This window comes from Acanthaster planci, linkage group LG04 (genome assembly GCF_054643075.1).
Source record: "Acanthaster planci isolate LZ-2023a linkage group LG04, COTS_SCS, whole genome shotgun sequence".
Classification (NCBI taxonomy): domain Eukaryota; kingdom Metazoa; phylum Echinodermata; class Asteroidea; order Valvatida; family Acanthasteridae; genus Acanthaster; species Acanthaster planci.
This window is the reverse complement of record NC_141780.1, coordinates 10,817,187-10,832,883: the sequence shown is the minus strand read 5'-3', so window position 1 is coordinate 10,832,883 and position 15,697 is coordinate 10,817,187. Positions and strand designations below refer to the sequence as shown.

The 15,697-nt window shown below is 43.1% G+C and overlaps 1 protein-coding gene across 3 annotated transcripts in view; it reads left to right on the top strand.

The window, feature by feature from the left end:
* Positions 1 to 15,697, top strand: part of LOC110990433 (translation machinery-associated protein 7-like) — a 48,721-nt gene that overhangs the window by 29,031 nt on the left and 3,993 nt on the right. The window contains exons 3-5 of one of the 3 annotated variants that reach the window (XM_087135493.1): positions 6,518 to 6,573; positions 14,988 to 15,075; positions 15,322 to 15,414. In XM_087135493.1, the coding sequence (XP_086991619.1) occupies positions 6,518 to 6,573; positions 14,988 to 15,075; positions 15,322 to 15,392 (215 nt within the window). In that variant the 3' untranslated portion in view covers positions 15,393 to 15,414. Of the gene's footprint in view, positions 1 to 6,517; positions 6,574 to 14,987; positions 15,076 to 15,321; positions 15,415 to 15,697 lie in introns of those variants that run through there. The other 2 variants (XM_087135492.1, XM_087135494.1) reach the window with 2 other exon arrangements.

Genomic DNA, 15,697 nt, shown 5'->3' with positions numbered 1-15,697 from the left:
GATTTGACTCGAGCGGAGGTAATTTTGTCTTTTGCAACCACGTGCATGCGTGGTAGCTAGATGTGCATTTTGTTATGGTCTTGACTGGTCTCGAGGGAGAGACCCGAGACTGTGGCATCTGAGACCGAGACCAAGACCGAGACTGGCACTTTCGAGACTGAGACCAGCCCTCCCAAGACCGAGACTTTGACAGGGCGAGACCGAGACTGCAAAAAAAGTCCCAAAATGGTCTCAAGACCTACAACACTGGTCTTTCGTTCATTTGGTATTGACTGTTCACAGTATTGTCCTTGGTTCGTGCAGCGTTGTCAGTTGACAGTTTCCAACCGCATTATTTTCAAGTTGTATAGTCCTGTGCACGCAAGGTGTATCATTTTAATGCCGGTGTTGTTTTTTTCATTCCCTTCCTGTCCTTTTGGTTTGTCATCATTTTTCGGTTTGCCGATTTCGTTAGTTTGGCTGCTGTCTTTTTGAACATAACCATAGTGAGCCCTCTATTCCCATAATGCATTGCAGTACCGTCGCCATGTTTTTCTCAGCGCCACTGCTAACGGACATCATTTTGGGCAATTTTAGTTTTTCGAGTTTCCGCTCTCGCTCCACGTTCCTGTGGTGTCTTAATCAACTGTAACAGATATGTATAAACAATAAACTGTAGTTTCTGTATATTTACCTATTATTCTCAACCCTTGCTACGGAGGACTGCTACTACCGCAACATTGTGTGAGGATTAGTGCATTCCACACATACTGTCTATTCGCCATGCAGCTGCTGGTTCAATGGGGCCTGCTGCTGGACAACGCTCTCCATTCATGGCATGCCACAGCCCAGCAGTCGTCAAAATAATCGCGCTGTTAAGAGGTTAAATGTGTGTTGTTTGTTTTTGTGCGGTATTTTTCTCTCTCTCTTTGTATGTGCGTACTCGAAGGATGTAGGATGACTCGTGCCAACTAGCGATATTAGAGGGTCAAACGGGCAACCTGGGCCAGTTGGGGGCTTAATAAGTTCAACGGTCCCCAACTTTCCCCACAGCACGACAAGAGTCAGTCAGCAGTAGGATCGAGGTGCTATGTTCCAAGTCGATACTCGTGATTATCGTGCTAATGATTACCATCACAAGTTCTGGTTAGAACCGGGGTAAGCCAACAACCACACTGGGGGAATGAACTGTGGTACGTGCAGTCTGAATGCTCTGCAAACATGATCTAGAGCAGGAGCGTCTTGATGAGCCTGTCATGGACTGCGTACAAAGTGAATAGCCAAAAACCACAGCTAGACTTGGTTTGTGCAAACGCAGGACCAGACGGGGAACAAGGGCAGGAAAAGCGCTTTAAGATCAAAATGTCCGTTGTTTAAAATCTGTGTGTATGGAAATCGTGTTAAACCTGCGGCACCAACAGACCTGGAGCCTGCCAGCTCGGGCTATTAGGCACTAACATCTGCCCCCGCATCTGTGACCATTGGAACATTAAATGCTCAAACTCTCAAGAAAGACTACCGACTGTATGAGCTGACCAAACTCTGTAAAACTCTGACATAATTGGGATTCAAGAACATAACAGGGTTTTGGACAGGCCTACCATGTGCATTGACGTTTGATGTGGCTGGAACCTGGCCTTGAAACCACATCGCGACATAATGGCATTTGTCTGTGATCTAAACGCTGATTTTCTACCGCATGGTTTAACTGTGAAGAATAGCTACCAGCAAGAAGTTCGTGCTCGCTCAACACCTCATGTTGAAGCCGTCTCAGACTTTGTTGTTGGCAGCAATCTATTGGCATGTTTGGTGTCATGCGACCTTACTGTTCCCAGTTGCAGACTTTTCATCCACCACGTAACCGAAGGTGTCTGCTAGACTACATTTTCATGAATAAGAAATGGACACATTTCATACTAAAGGTACGTAACATCAACTCACAATGCGTTTGCTCACATCACACACTTGTAAAGTGCACACTCGAACAGTCTTAGATTATGGGGGCCAACGAAACACACATACACACGACAGAGTGAGGAGATTATACATCAAATAACCAGGAAGATTTCACAACACTATGAGGCGGGACGAAGCCAAGCAGTCTGGCGAGCTAGATCACTGGCAAAAAAGTGTGACCCACTGCCATCTTCACTGCTGAGTCCATGGAAGACTGGCTATCGAAATACATGTTGCTGGCTACTTTCGTGGGCTCTTGAATATCTGGTCCCTTGAACTGGATCTGTCGCTGGATGGACTGCTGCACCAGACATCAATGTCAGCGCTGTCACAAATGACAAACTCCGCAAGGCTGCCCAACAAACCCCAAGAAAATGGATACATTTCAGTATCTTACTCGAGATTCAGCCCACCCTAAGTCAGTATTTGGCAGATTAATCAAGGGAGAAGTTGCGAGATATAAACGTCAGTGTTGTAACCAAGTACTTTTTTCCGAGTACCAAGTACCGCCAAGTACTTTGACTGCCGAGTACAAAGACAGGGCGAGTACTTTGCCAGCCAAGTAGAAGTACTGGTTTCCAAGTACAAGTACATGTACTTGCACTTCCGAGTACAAGTACAAATACATGTACTTCTAATTCCGAGTACGAGTACAAATACTGCTAATTCAAAAGTAGTTTTATCTTAATTTAGAGACCCTAAGAACTGCCACTGTGTAAAAGAAACACCGAATGCAGGTGGCATGGCTACAAGAACAAGTGATCTGGCTAGCAAATGTCACGGTCACTACACGTGCGTTGCAGCAGTTGACACAACGTGCACAGCGCGGCAAAGTCTATTTTCCAGACTCAATTATTCACATGCCTGTGATTTTCTGTATGCTGGGTTCGTTGTTAGAATTTTCGGGTCCAGGAACCAGACTACCAATGCCCAGGAAATCGCGGGACCATTCTGGAGTGCCACAATATAATTAGCGTACGTGATTGGTTAAGCACCCGCACAGACGGGGAATGGGTCATATGCATTAATGGTCCCACGTTCGGCCTTCTCTTTGTCCAAACCGTATCGAATATCGGGTCATTGGAGTCGATATTTTTGTACCTTATTTTAACGGCCGTGCGTGGTAAGTTAACTTAAATGATTTTTTTATCGAGTACTGTTAATCGAGTACGAGTACTTTGATGCTCGAGTACAATTTTTGGATGTCGAGTTTGAGTATTTTGTAGCCCGAGCACAAGAGCTGTAGTTCGAGTATGAGTACTTGGACGTCCAAGTACGAGTACTCTGAAAACGGTACTCGAGTAGTAGCGGAGTACGAGTACTACAACACTGATAAACGTATCTGCACACACTCTAAAGATTTTGAAGAGAAGGTTGAATTCTTCAGGGACAAACTCATAAACCGCGGATACTCCCATGAAGATTTGACCCTCCTCTCTCAGAAAGGCGAAACTCTCAAGAAATTGAGCAGGCAGACTAAAAAAGAAGAAAACAAGACTCCGCTTGTGTTTGTCTTGCCCTACTACCCTCAAGTGCAACATTCAGCTTTAAAACAGGCCCTTCTCAAAAACTGGGAGTTAATCGACCGTAATGAATATCTTAGTGCGCTCTTCCCAACCAAACCCCTCATTGCCTTTAAAAAACATAAGAGTATAAAGGATGACCTAGTATGTCCTCACCCACGCGAAATGATGGTGACCACATGCCTCCAGAGTGACAGCGAACTTCCAGAGGTTTTTGACAACTTCCTCTCTGTCCCATACATCCCGTCACTGCCAAAGATAAGCTGGCTTCCAATGCTTGCAGATCAATTGGGAAAAATCCATTCAAGGACCAAGACAAGGCTAACTTCAAGCTTAAATTCAAGCGTCGCAACACAGTCTCTGCTTTATCATTTTCCTGTAAAGACTCGTCAATCACTTCAGACCTAGTGGCCATTGCACTCTGGACTTTCGATGAAAACATCCATGCTGTATTTGAAAAGTTCGTACAGATCTCTACAATTATTATATCTGCATGAAGATCTAATGTGCTTGACGCCTTGAATATTTCTTATAAGGGAGTTAAGTCGAAACTCCCAAGATCTCCCACTTTATGGCAAGGACCTTTTTCCTGGGAAATTCTTGGAAACTATGGAGGCTGAGGCAAAGCAAGTTGACATCACCTACAAGCTTAGCCTTCAAAACTGCCCCTTCCACCAACCATAGAGCCCAACCCACCAAACCAGCCCCATGTCATGAAAACTCTGGCTCCTTCTCCCCTCATCTTCTCAACCTGCAAAGCTTTTGCAAAAGAGCCACAATGGAAGAGCAACTTGCCCACACTCCCCCAATCGTTTACGGGCCAGCGCCAATGAGTACACAAATTTTCCTGCGACCCTCAGTCGTGAACCCGTTGGGGGCCGCCCCCAACTTTTGCAAGGTTCTGGAGAGACATCACATCGGACAGTTAGGTGCTTTCAACCATCTCTCACATATATTCTTTCAAACTCACAAGCACCCCTTTGTCCGTCTGACTCTAATCCCTCCCGAAAGAAACAAGTGAGAGGCAATAGAGTCTGAGATAGATGCTCTCCTTCAGAAAGAAGCCATCCACCCTGTCCCATGTCACTCAGGAATGAGGGCTTCATCTCCATGTTTTTCCTCACCCCGAAGAAGGAACCCGGCAAGTGGAGACCCATAAGGAACCTGAAACCACTGAACAAGTCTATCCACCCCAGGAAATTCTGCATGGAGATGCTCTGGACGGTCCCCAGTCTCCTCCAATCCCGACTTGGGCATCATCTTCATATCCTGATTCACCTACAAGACTGCAAGTTTCTCTGCTTCATGTACAACAAGAGCTTATTTGAGTTCAAGGCCCTTACCTTCGGCCTCTTCATGACACCAAGGGTCTTCACACGAGCAGCTAAAATTGTCCCTGCTCATCTCTGGAAGCAGGACGTCATGTTATTCGATATCTAGATGATTTGTTCATCACCTGCACAACTCTTGACAAGGCAACGGCTTCTACTCACCTCACCTACGACCTTACAAACCACTAGGGTTCCTCATTAATCACAAAAAATTTAGGCCCACCCCTACTCAACACCAGACATATCTGAGGGAGGTCTTTGGTCAATGTCTTCATGCACCTGTTCAAATAAGGCCGACATGTAGCAACCATCTGCAACTACTGGTCTGCCATCAAAGCTCTACACAGCAGCTTTCTCAATGGCTCAATTCTATTGGATAATGACATACATGTACTTAAACATCTTCTCCAAGGAATGTTTGTAGAGCGTGTCCCCTGACCAAACAACTGGTTCCATCGTAGGACTTATCAGCCATCCTTCAGCTCTTTGCTGGCCCTCCATTTGAACCCCTCAGTGAGGCCTCACTACTATACACTCCAGTGAAGTTGGCCTTCGTACAGCCAATTACTACTTAATAACGTTGGGGAGGCAAACTGAAATTACTATCCATCGCCAATGACCACATCAGATGGGAACCCACGGCATATGCCTCATTCCAACCCTGGGTCTCCTTGTCCAGAACCAGTCGACTTCCATCCTCTATCATGTATCCACTTCTAAAAACACCCTTCTCTCCCTCATATAATGCGTCCTTGCCCAGCCCCCCCCCCTTCCTGCATATTATAGTGACTGTTTGGGGTGGGATGAAAGCAGTGGACTCCTCTCCCATAGTAATGGGGGAGGGTCTGCTAGTGAATACCTTCCCAAACAGTCGGCGTCCGCCTGTCCTTCCCGCTTTTGGTCTGATGGTATCATACTGAAAAAGGACAAACATTGCGACAGCGTTACAATGCATCATGGGAATAGAGGGTGCACTACAGTTGATCAAGGTTTTAGGGAATAAAATAAGGCGCAGAGAAAATTTGCATATTATAGCAACTGTTTGGGATAGGTATTCACTAAAAGACCCTCCCACACTAAGGGGGGGGAGAATTTGCCATTGTCTTTTTTGCCCCATTGGCTGCCCATAGTATTAAACCTACTTGTACTTGAACATGTACATGTAGAATAGACAGTCCCATACAAGTACTGTACATGTACAGGTACAAAGGGCAAAGTACCATATTATAAACCACTCAGCATGGTGCGAAATTGTAAGTGGGTAATTTTGTAATTTAGGGGTCCAATTTTTTGTGTGTCCCTGTCACATCTGACCTGCATGTACATGTATGATTTTGTAAAGTTCAGAATACATTCTCTAATTTCCGAGAGTGATGAATTAGGCCTAATCCAAATTACATGTACCTACCTGTTTGGCCCCGAATTTATAGAATGACCCAGGAGCCAATTGTGCTCACTGAATGGAAGAGCAAGTGCTTAGCTTACCACAAAATTTGGAATCAATGAGTATTCTGACAAGGTCCTATGGATTTCGTAATGAGAAGAGTTGACAATACCACCATACCGGTATGCCATGTGTACATGACTAATAGGCAATCTTGATTACAGTGTGGGACATGAACATTATCAAGGCAAATGTGAGCAGATAACAAGGAATACATAAATGTCATGCCTACATGGTACAAATGTGTGAGGAATGCTCATAATTTAGTGTATTTTGTTTTACAGGGGGAAAGAAGAAACCTTTAAAACAAGCCAAGAAAGAGAAGAAAGAACTTGATGAAGTAAGGAGCACTTTATCTCAGTTTTTATGCCCGACCACAAAGTTCAAGGGGTACACTTTCTGCCTTGTCCTTTCATGGATGTACACGTACAGCTTTAAAATTACATACTCAGTGTGGACCCATGAACACGATGCAGGTTGTGAGAACCTCGTGTTCATATTAAGCCAGATCCACACAAGGTTAACTTTTTCTCGAAAACATGTTAAGAGGCACTTAGAGGTAAGGGTTATTTGTTGCAAAAATAAATCAAGGAAATCATCAAAGAAGTAGCTCAAAATTGTGTTAGCAGTTTTGAAAAAGTCCTCAAATCATACTGGTACTTAATGTGCCTGTCTCAGGCCGAATACAAGTACTGTACATTGGTAATTAGTCTGAGTCCAAAGCACTAAGTATGAGTACATTCATGGCCGAGTACTGAGCCAAGTCTGAGAACCAAAATCAGAGTCTGAATCTGAGTACATGTGTAATACTAGGCTTGCGCAATACTCTTTGTTCTGATTGGAATAGTGGTAAAAAAAAACCCAGAATTGATGGCTCCGCTTTTGTGAGGAACTGGGTAACCACCATCGGCAGTTCTACATTCAAAGAGCCAACTCCAAACATCAAATCTGAGTCCAAGTCACTGCTCAAGCGGGCATACCGCACGTGCCTGCGAGTGAGAACTCCAAACATCAAATCCAAGTCCCGCTCTAGCCTATGGGCCTACCTACCGCGCCCGTGTGTATGTACTGTACATGTACGTATACAAACTCACGTGAATAAAGCACGCTGTACATTTAGCAGGGCACCTTTCCACACAAGGGAAAGTGTGTACACAAATAAACTGTAAAATACCCTTATGTCTGGGTACCAAACCGCATCGAAGTTGAACTTTGGCTGTTTTCCAATACTCAACTTTGTTGCCATCTCAGGCTTCGTCCCCAAAACCAATCCCCAATTGTGAGCCTGAAGCGTTTAAATCAGTGGGTTACTGTAATTTTGGGCTCTCTTGCATCTTATTTGATGTTTTGTGGTACTATTAGACTATTAATTGAGCTTACAGCTACATGTAAGTCTTCAAAGTAGTTAAAAAAACAGTTGAAGCCTGAGACAGAGCTTAAGTTGAGTATTGGAAAACTGCCAAATTTCATGGCCAGAAGCTCTAAGACTGTTTCATTTATGGCTGTGACTTCAACATTTGTAAATTTTGCCTGGTACTTGTGGGTGACGTGTCTGTACTTTTCACACATATGACTCCAGGCAAAATCATTGAGCGGTTGAGAAATAGCCTAGCTGTTGTCTAAGCTTGTATGAATGATGCATCAGAGTCCTACGCACTTCGGCCTACACAGAATAATTGGGGGTGCTGTTCATGTCATATTCCCGGTTCACAACTTCTTACTTGATACATGTAGGTGATAATGCAGAGCAGGTTCCATATGTGGACCCGGGCATTGGTTCAGCTAACAAGATAGCAAACGTATTAGTTACATGCCCCCACGACTGACCAGTTTATACATGGTCTTGGCCATTTACGATACTTTGGCATATGTTCAATAAGTACACATGATCCGGTCCATACATTAATAAGTGCCTTGGCATGGTCGACAATTCCATTTATGTTTGGGTAAAGTTGCATATACATGTACTGAGACAACCGCAAATCAGTTGTTCTTATTGGATTATTCCATACTGCCCTCTGGAAGGTGATACAGAATTTCATGGATATACATTGCGCATGCTATGCTATGTTCGTTGCCCGAGCTGGTAAAATATCTCTCGCAAGATTGTGCTGAAAATCTTGAATTTAGCAAAACTCCTTTGGAGTTGAACGTGAATCTTTGAAAGGTTATGCCAAAAACTCAGAAGGCAAAAATGGCAGTCGATGATGACGCTGTCACGTCGAAAAAAAGGGGACATTTTCTCGCCAAGAAAGCCCAATGCAGAAAAATCTGAAATTAAAAGTCATGCCGAGAGTGCAGCTCGGTGTGATGCGAGCACCAGTCCTACGTGTCTTGGCATGTATGACTGGAACCAGCAAAACAGAAACGTGACATGTTAACTTCTCGTACCAACTCAAGCTCGAAAAGTATGAGGGCTTGAAAAGGGCGAAAGTGTTCTAACTACAATGATGCACAAGCTAAAATGCTGACAGCAGAGGGACAATAACTCAAAAAAACAGAGGGAAAATCCTGGTCCTTGTGGTCTCATGGATTGGTATGATGCAGAACACTATGAGTACGCTTATGAGAGGAATATGTTCCTTGCACAGTGGAAAGATGTGCTCCTTCCATGACAGAACAAGATGGCAGTGCCTATTTCGGTAACAGCGACAATGAAGCTGATTGGCTTTGCACCAAAAAAAGAGGAAATCAGTGGCAGAAGCACTATCTGAAACTGACGATGTCGGTGCTGAAAGTGCAAAAGAAGGGAAGACTTTGCAGCTGCCGGGCAAGTTTCATAAGGATCAAGAAAAGATCACTGATCCAGTTGAACCAAGTTTAGCCACTATATGTTTACATCTGGCATGGATTATGACCCGTTCAGAGCAATGACTGCTGAAGTCAGGTGACGCGAAAATTGCAAGGAACTACAGCAAGTGCAAGTTAATGAACCCGTTTGGGACTTGTTGTTTAACCAAACAAAAAACTTCGACAAACGAATGCAAGTGGTACAAATTGCTGTGGCCAAATCTGCCTTATGCATCGTCCAGATGGTAGACATCTTGGGCATGTTGGGCAAACAGGCTTTGATCAATGACTCATATTAGGCCATGGTTTAAGTAAGATTTGAAGCTTTGCATGGTGGAACATACATGAGAAATGGGTTTGCGGGTACACCATGGAATCAATCTCGTTTGGGCGAGGTGTGGTTCTTAGAAGAACCGGTGAGTGTTAACTCGACGTTTCGGCCAGTGTGCTCTGGACGTCCTCTGGAGAGTGTGGCGGACTGGAGTGAATAGCTGGTTATAAAGGAAATGCGGAAGCAGTTGAGCTTCTGCCCTCAAGATGAACAGCTACTGCAACCAACGTATCAACCTTTTCAAGCCATCCCATAGGATGTTAGGATCTCCTGTACCCGAAGTCCACCCGTCGCCCACGGCGTTAGGGTCACCTATACCCGAAGTATGTCTACCGTACCTGGGCCCCACCTCCCACCAACTCCGGAGCATCCTACAGTCGGCCAACATCAAAGTACATCATTCAGCACCCAACAAGCTGAAGGCTGCACTTCATACCCACAAGGACAATCACCCACCTAGCAGTCGCCCCAGTGTATATCACATTCCATGTGAATGTGGCCAAGTATACATCGGGGAAACCGGCAGGAACCACCCCACCAGACTCCAAGAACACCGCTCGCACAGCTGACGAGGAGAATACGACAAGTCGACCATCATCAAACATGTACACTCCACGGACCACCCCATCCAATGGGACAAAGCTGAACTCATCGCCCCCATCCAGTACTGGCTCCCAAGGAGAATCCAAGAAGCCATCGAGATTTCCCGGCACAACACCGTACCCCAGACATCGGTTTCAAGCTCAGCGACATCTGGCACCCACTACTAGCACCCAAGGAGACACCCACTCCCGGGCAGTAGGGTCTTCTCTACCCGAAGCGACCCCCATTCCCCCCCCCCTTGGCATAAGGGTCCCTTATACCTGAACTCAAGGTTCCCGCCAGTTCAACACCTTCCAGAGCACACTGGCCAAAACGTCGAGTTAACACTTTCCGGCTCTTCTAAGAACCACACCTCGCCCAAAAGAGATTGATTCCATGGTATACCTGCAAACCCATTTCTCAGGCCATGGTTTCCACAATCTGTGCCTAGAAGTGAACTGCACAAGCCCAATGTGGCATGGAAATATGGCCATCTCTATTCAGCCAATGTTGCTCACAACCAATTCCTTTGTGGCGACAATGTTTAAAGGCTTATCAAGGACATAGGAAATGTAAATCACAGGTGTCGAGTAAGCTGAAGCCTAGCACAAGACCACGATCCACTCCACCCTTTACACAAGGCAGGGCAAGAAGTGGCTCGGATCATTATTGTCCACATGGACCTTGGTACTCGCATCCACATGCCAGGGGTTATCGATATGCACCTGTGACTTTGCAGCCACAATCGTATTCCATGTCAAGTTACAAATGAGCGCCTGCATATACATCCACACCTATAGGCCAAGGCAAGCCCTAATCAGGACAATCTTCAAGCTCAACTGTCACCAAAGGTGAGATATGTGACAGACCTACACTTAAATTTGTGGCAAGAAACCTGAAACAATTCATCCAAAATTGGAAGGAAATAACATCAGATGAGGACATTTTGCAAACAGTTGCAGGCTGCACCATTCCTTTCAGAAATGATACTGTCCCAGTACAAACAGGAAATGTGTGGAAATCCAGATTTAAAAATCACTGCAAGTAATAATCAGAGAAGAGACAAGTTAATGGAGAAGCAGGTGCTTGAATTGGCAAGCTCAGAGCAAGGAAAGTTTATATCGCCTATCTTTCTTGTTCCAAAAAAAATGGAACATTTCATTTAATACTTAATTTGAAAGAAAATCAGAATTTTCTGTACTGTCATTTCAAAATGGAAACTCTGACAGCAGCATTGAATCTGATAACACCAGGATGCCTGATGGCATCAATCTCAAAGATGATTCCTATGGTGTCCCCATTCATGAGAGCTTCCAAAAATATCTCAGGTTCATTTACCAGTTAACCTGTTTGCCTAATGGCTTGACATGAGCCCCTGGAAAATATAGCAAATTGATGAAGCCAGTACATGCTACATTGCGTAAGATGGGGTAAAATATAACTGGATTTTTGGATGATATGTTGATTGTTGCAGACACTGATACAGCTTTGCTTGATTCTGTGCAACAGGTTTTAACAATTTTGCAAACTTGGGCTTTACAATCAATTTTGAAATATCAGTACTTGAACCCACAACCAAGATTACCTACTTGGGATTTGAAATAGATTCTGAATCTACGATGGTTACCTTACCTGAAGACAAAAAAGACAAAATTGTTTCGCAAGCTAAGAATCTGGTGCTGGTATCTGAGGACTCTATACATAATGTGGCTAAAGTCATTGGTAGTGCAGTAGCCAGTTTTCTAGCTGTACATCTGGGCCCTCTACATTATCAAAATCTCGGAAAAGAAAAAGATACTGCCATCAGACAGAAAAAAGGAAATTTTGAGGCTTCCGTGGCTGTTACAGCCACATTGAAACAAGAATTGCAATAGTGGATAGATATTCACAAGTCAAGGCTATAATCACCAAAAACCCAGAAGTAAGCATTACGTGTGATGCTTCATTAAAAGGTTGAGGCGGCAAATGCCTCAATAAATCGACCGATGGTTGACAGAATAAGGAAGAAAAGGAATGTCATATTACTCATCTTGAATTTGTGGCATCCTTTTATGCTTTACAGTCTTTCCAAGTTAAACGTATTGAGAAAGGTGCAGCTAATACAACAGCTGTTGCTTACGTTAACCATATGGGAGGAAAGCAATCTTGCGTCATTAATATAACCAAAACTTTGTGGTCTTGGTGTCTGACCAACAGTATCTGGTTATCTGCATCACACATCCCTGGGGTAAATAATGTAGTAGCTGATTTTGAAAGTAGGCATAAACTGGCATTTTAATGATACATGTATATGCAGATAATCAGGTTTTTCATAACCTCACTCAGAATTTTGGTCCATTACCTCTTTGCTTCTAGTTTGAATGCAGAGTGCCAGTGGTATGTTGCTTGGTGAAGGGACCCCCAAGCTGAATTTATTGACACTTTCTCGCATTCATGGTCAGAATTTCATGCATATACGGTATTCCCCCCTGTAACACAGGCTTCTCTTTAGGTATATTCAGGCAGTGCATTTTACTCTGGCCCACCGGTGATATTTGTATGTAGGGCAGTAGATACAGTGTTGTACCTGGTTACATGTACATATAATTACTGTATAATGTGATAGGGCTCAGATAACAAAGATTTGGGGACTATACTTATGCGTGTATTGTTGGAGGGTAATCTCATGTTGGAGAAAGTTACTGCAGTACAAAGTTTTGAAGATTTATTGGATGAATGGATATTAGAGAACCCTGTTTTGGCATATTTCTGCTAGTTCTGCTAGTACATTGTGTTTGTCGGCCTGTGCTCAGCAAAGTCATAAGTTTTGGCTTCATACATGTAGTTTTAATGAAAACATTCAGCCCTCGGTTTCGTATCTATTGCAAACTACATTTACTTAGGTCGATATGTCGTCCAATAATATTATGTAACTACATGTTTTTAATGTACCCGTATTGTGATTTATCTTATTAGAGCCTGATTAATTACCATCCTGTCATGTGACGTGTAATTTTCACAACCTGATACCACATGTTTTGCTTTGATTTGGTTAATTCCAGATTAAACCTAGTTCCTTTCCACAAGGTGACAGTGTGGGAAGTGTCAATGACTCAGTCTCAGTGAAAGCGTAGGTTGATTCTGGCAGATGGGACAGCAGAAAGCATTAAACCCCCCCTTTCGGCTTGATTGGCAGATGCCTACAAAAGTTAGTGCAACCAAGGGTCAGCGTGTATGGTAGTACCACTGTGGCCAACCCAGCAGTGGTTTGTCCCCTTCCTAGAACTGCTAGACAAGGAGCCTGTGCAGCTACCACAAGCCAATCTCCTAACCGTGCGATTCAGTCAGAAGCTTCATCCACTATGAGAAACATTGATACTGATAGCACGACTTGTATCGGGAAAACACCCGGACAATCTTAGATTTCAGAGAGGACTTCAGAAATCATGCTCAGTGCCTGGAAATTAGGGACTCATAAATAGTACAGTGTCTACATCCACAAATGGAACAACCTTTGCACTGAAAGGCAGATTGATTGTGTTAAGCCATATGTAACTGAAGTGTTAGATTTTCTTACTCATCCTTTTGACAAGGGTATTCAGCCTTGAACACTACCAGGAGTGCTTTATATCAGATTATTGTCTGGAAAGGACATTGCATTGGTGATAAGATTCTTGAGGGCAGCGTATAACCTCAGACCCCCTACACCAAGATACATGGGATACAGCTTATTTGCTTCACAAATTGCTGGCATGTCCCCTTGAGGTATTTATCTCTTAAAGATTTGACCCTGAAGATGGCCATGCTTGTAGCCATACTGTTTGCAGCTTGAGCTTAAACATTGAGTCTAAATTAAATTTGAACAACACAGCAAAGTGTCAGATCAGCTTCGTTCTCAAAGGCACTAAAAGCAGGAGCCTCTTTGGATGATATCCTCAGTACAGCAGGTTGGAGTGGTGCATACTATAACAAGAAAATTGCCTCAAAAAGTGACATGGCCACAAAGATCCTTAGCTCTTAAATGAGGTAGAAATACAGCATGAATGGCCTATGACGCTTACTGTTACTTCATTACAGTAAAAGACTTTGTAGTCACCTACAATTCATTACCAATGCCCATTGCCCATGGTTTGGTTTCGTCTACTGAATTCAAGAAGTTGATGATATCATGTTCTTGGATTTGACATTAACACAGTGAACAGTCCTTGGATACACAACATCTCCTTGGAGCTGGATTTTTTATATTCCTGAACTGTTCCTCTTTATTTTGCAACAAATAACTTTGACCCCAAAGTGTCTCTAAAGTGGTACATGTATATATTTCAAAGATTGGAAAAGACTTTGTGGACATTTATGGTTCCACACTCTCTTCTGAACCTACATTTTATAGATTTTTGTATGGAGGTTTGCACTAAGTACACTCACGGTATGCCTTTTCAACTTCATCAGTGGAACATAAACAATTTCCTTAGAAGTTTTAATGCAAAGTAGATTTATGCAGGTTCAATTTTGTGGTTTATGATCAACATTACCAGTAGGCCATCATAGGATAAAGAATGTTCTGAAAATTTTCTATGCAGATGTACATGTACCAGTCATGGCTTTAGTCCAGCAGTTACATGTACCTTAATGAAACTTAATGAACTGAAACTTGTGTGATAAATTCAGAGGTACTTGTTCAAGAAATTCAAGTCTGATCTGTCACCTTTTCGGCCTGATGATTTGATCATAGCAGAACGTTTTTGAGAAAGATTCCATTTGGACCAAAATGGCAGGGAAGATCTGTCTGTCTATAGCATGGTCAATTAGTCTCGCTGCTTGGCTGGCTGTAATATAATGTGAAAAACAGAAGTGCAAAATAATATTTGTTGCAGATCACAAAAACAGCTGCAAATCTTTGAGAAAGATTCTGCTGGAATCAGATGTCAGGCCCTCAGACTTGTTAACATGTAACATATATTGTACATGCACATATAAACTGACAGTTGAAGGCTTATTTATTGCAATATTGATAAAAAAAATTGTCATGCTGTACGTAGATTAAAACAAAAGGCAATATTGTCTTTAAACAGGAGGACTTGGTTTGGAAGCAAAAGCAGAAGGAAGAAAAGAAAAAGCTAGATGAAGCAAAAGTGAAAGCAGCTCAGAAAGGACCACTGAGTAAGTAATCCTGTTTTAATTTGATACACAGGTGAAAACTTCAGGCAAATCATAACACTTCTTGACATTTTTCCATGGGTGTTGCCCAAGATTTTTACCAAGTGTGTGTGGGAAGGGGGCAAAGCATTTACTGGCAACAAACTGGTGACTTCCATCTGCTTGATTCTCTTTCTTTTATCATTTCTTTTACTTTTGTTCCTTGTTGGTTTCCTTTTACTTGTCAACTTTTCCTGGGGTGACATGAAGGCATTAGACCCCATCCCCGGCTACCCTTGCAAACAGTCATGTCCAGACCCATCAAGCTCTGGTTGGCTTAAATTCACATCACATATATCAAAAAGTATGTAAACTGTATCACATAAAATTTATGCATTTGTAGAAATATGAATTGTAATAATTTAAGATTGCAATGTGGAAGAGGAGCATAACCTTGAAGTACTTCAGCAGAATTTTACTTTGACTAACCAGTATACTTTGTGGAGTCTGTGATCCAAGGCTTGCTTCTACTGTTGAGACACAACTTGATCTGTTTCTTGTGTTTTGTTTTGGCTGGCTGGCTTACTGTTCACCTTCATCATGTTTATTATCTTTGGTGTCTCAAGTAAAGTTGATACAAATGCAG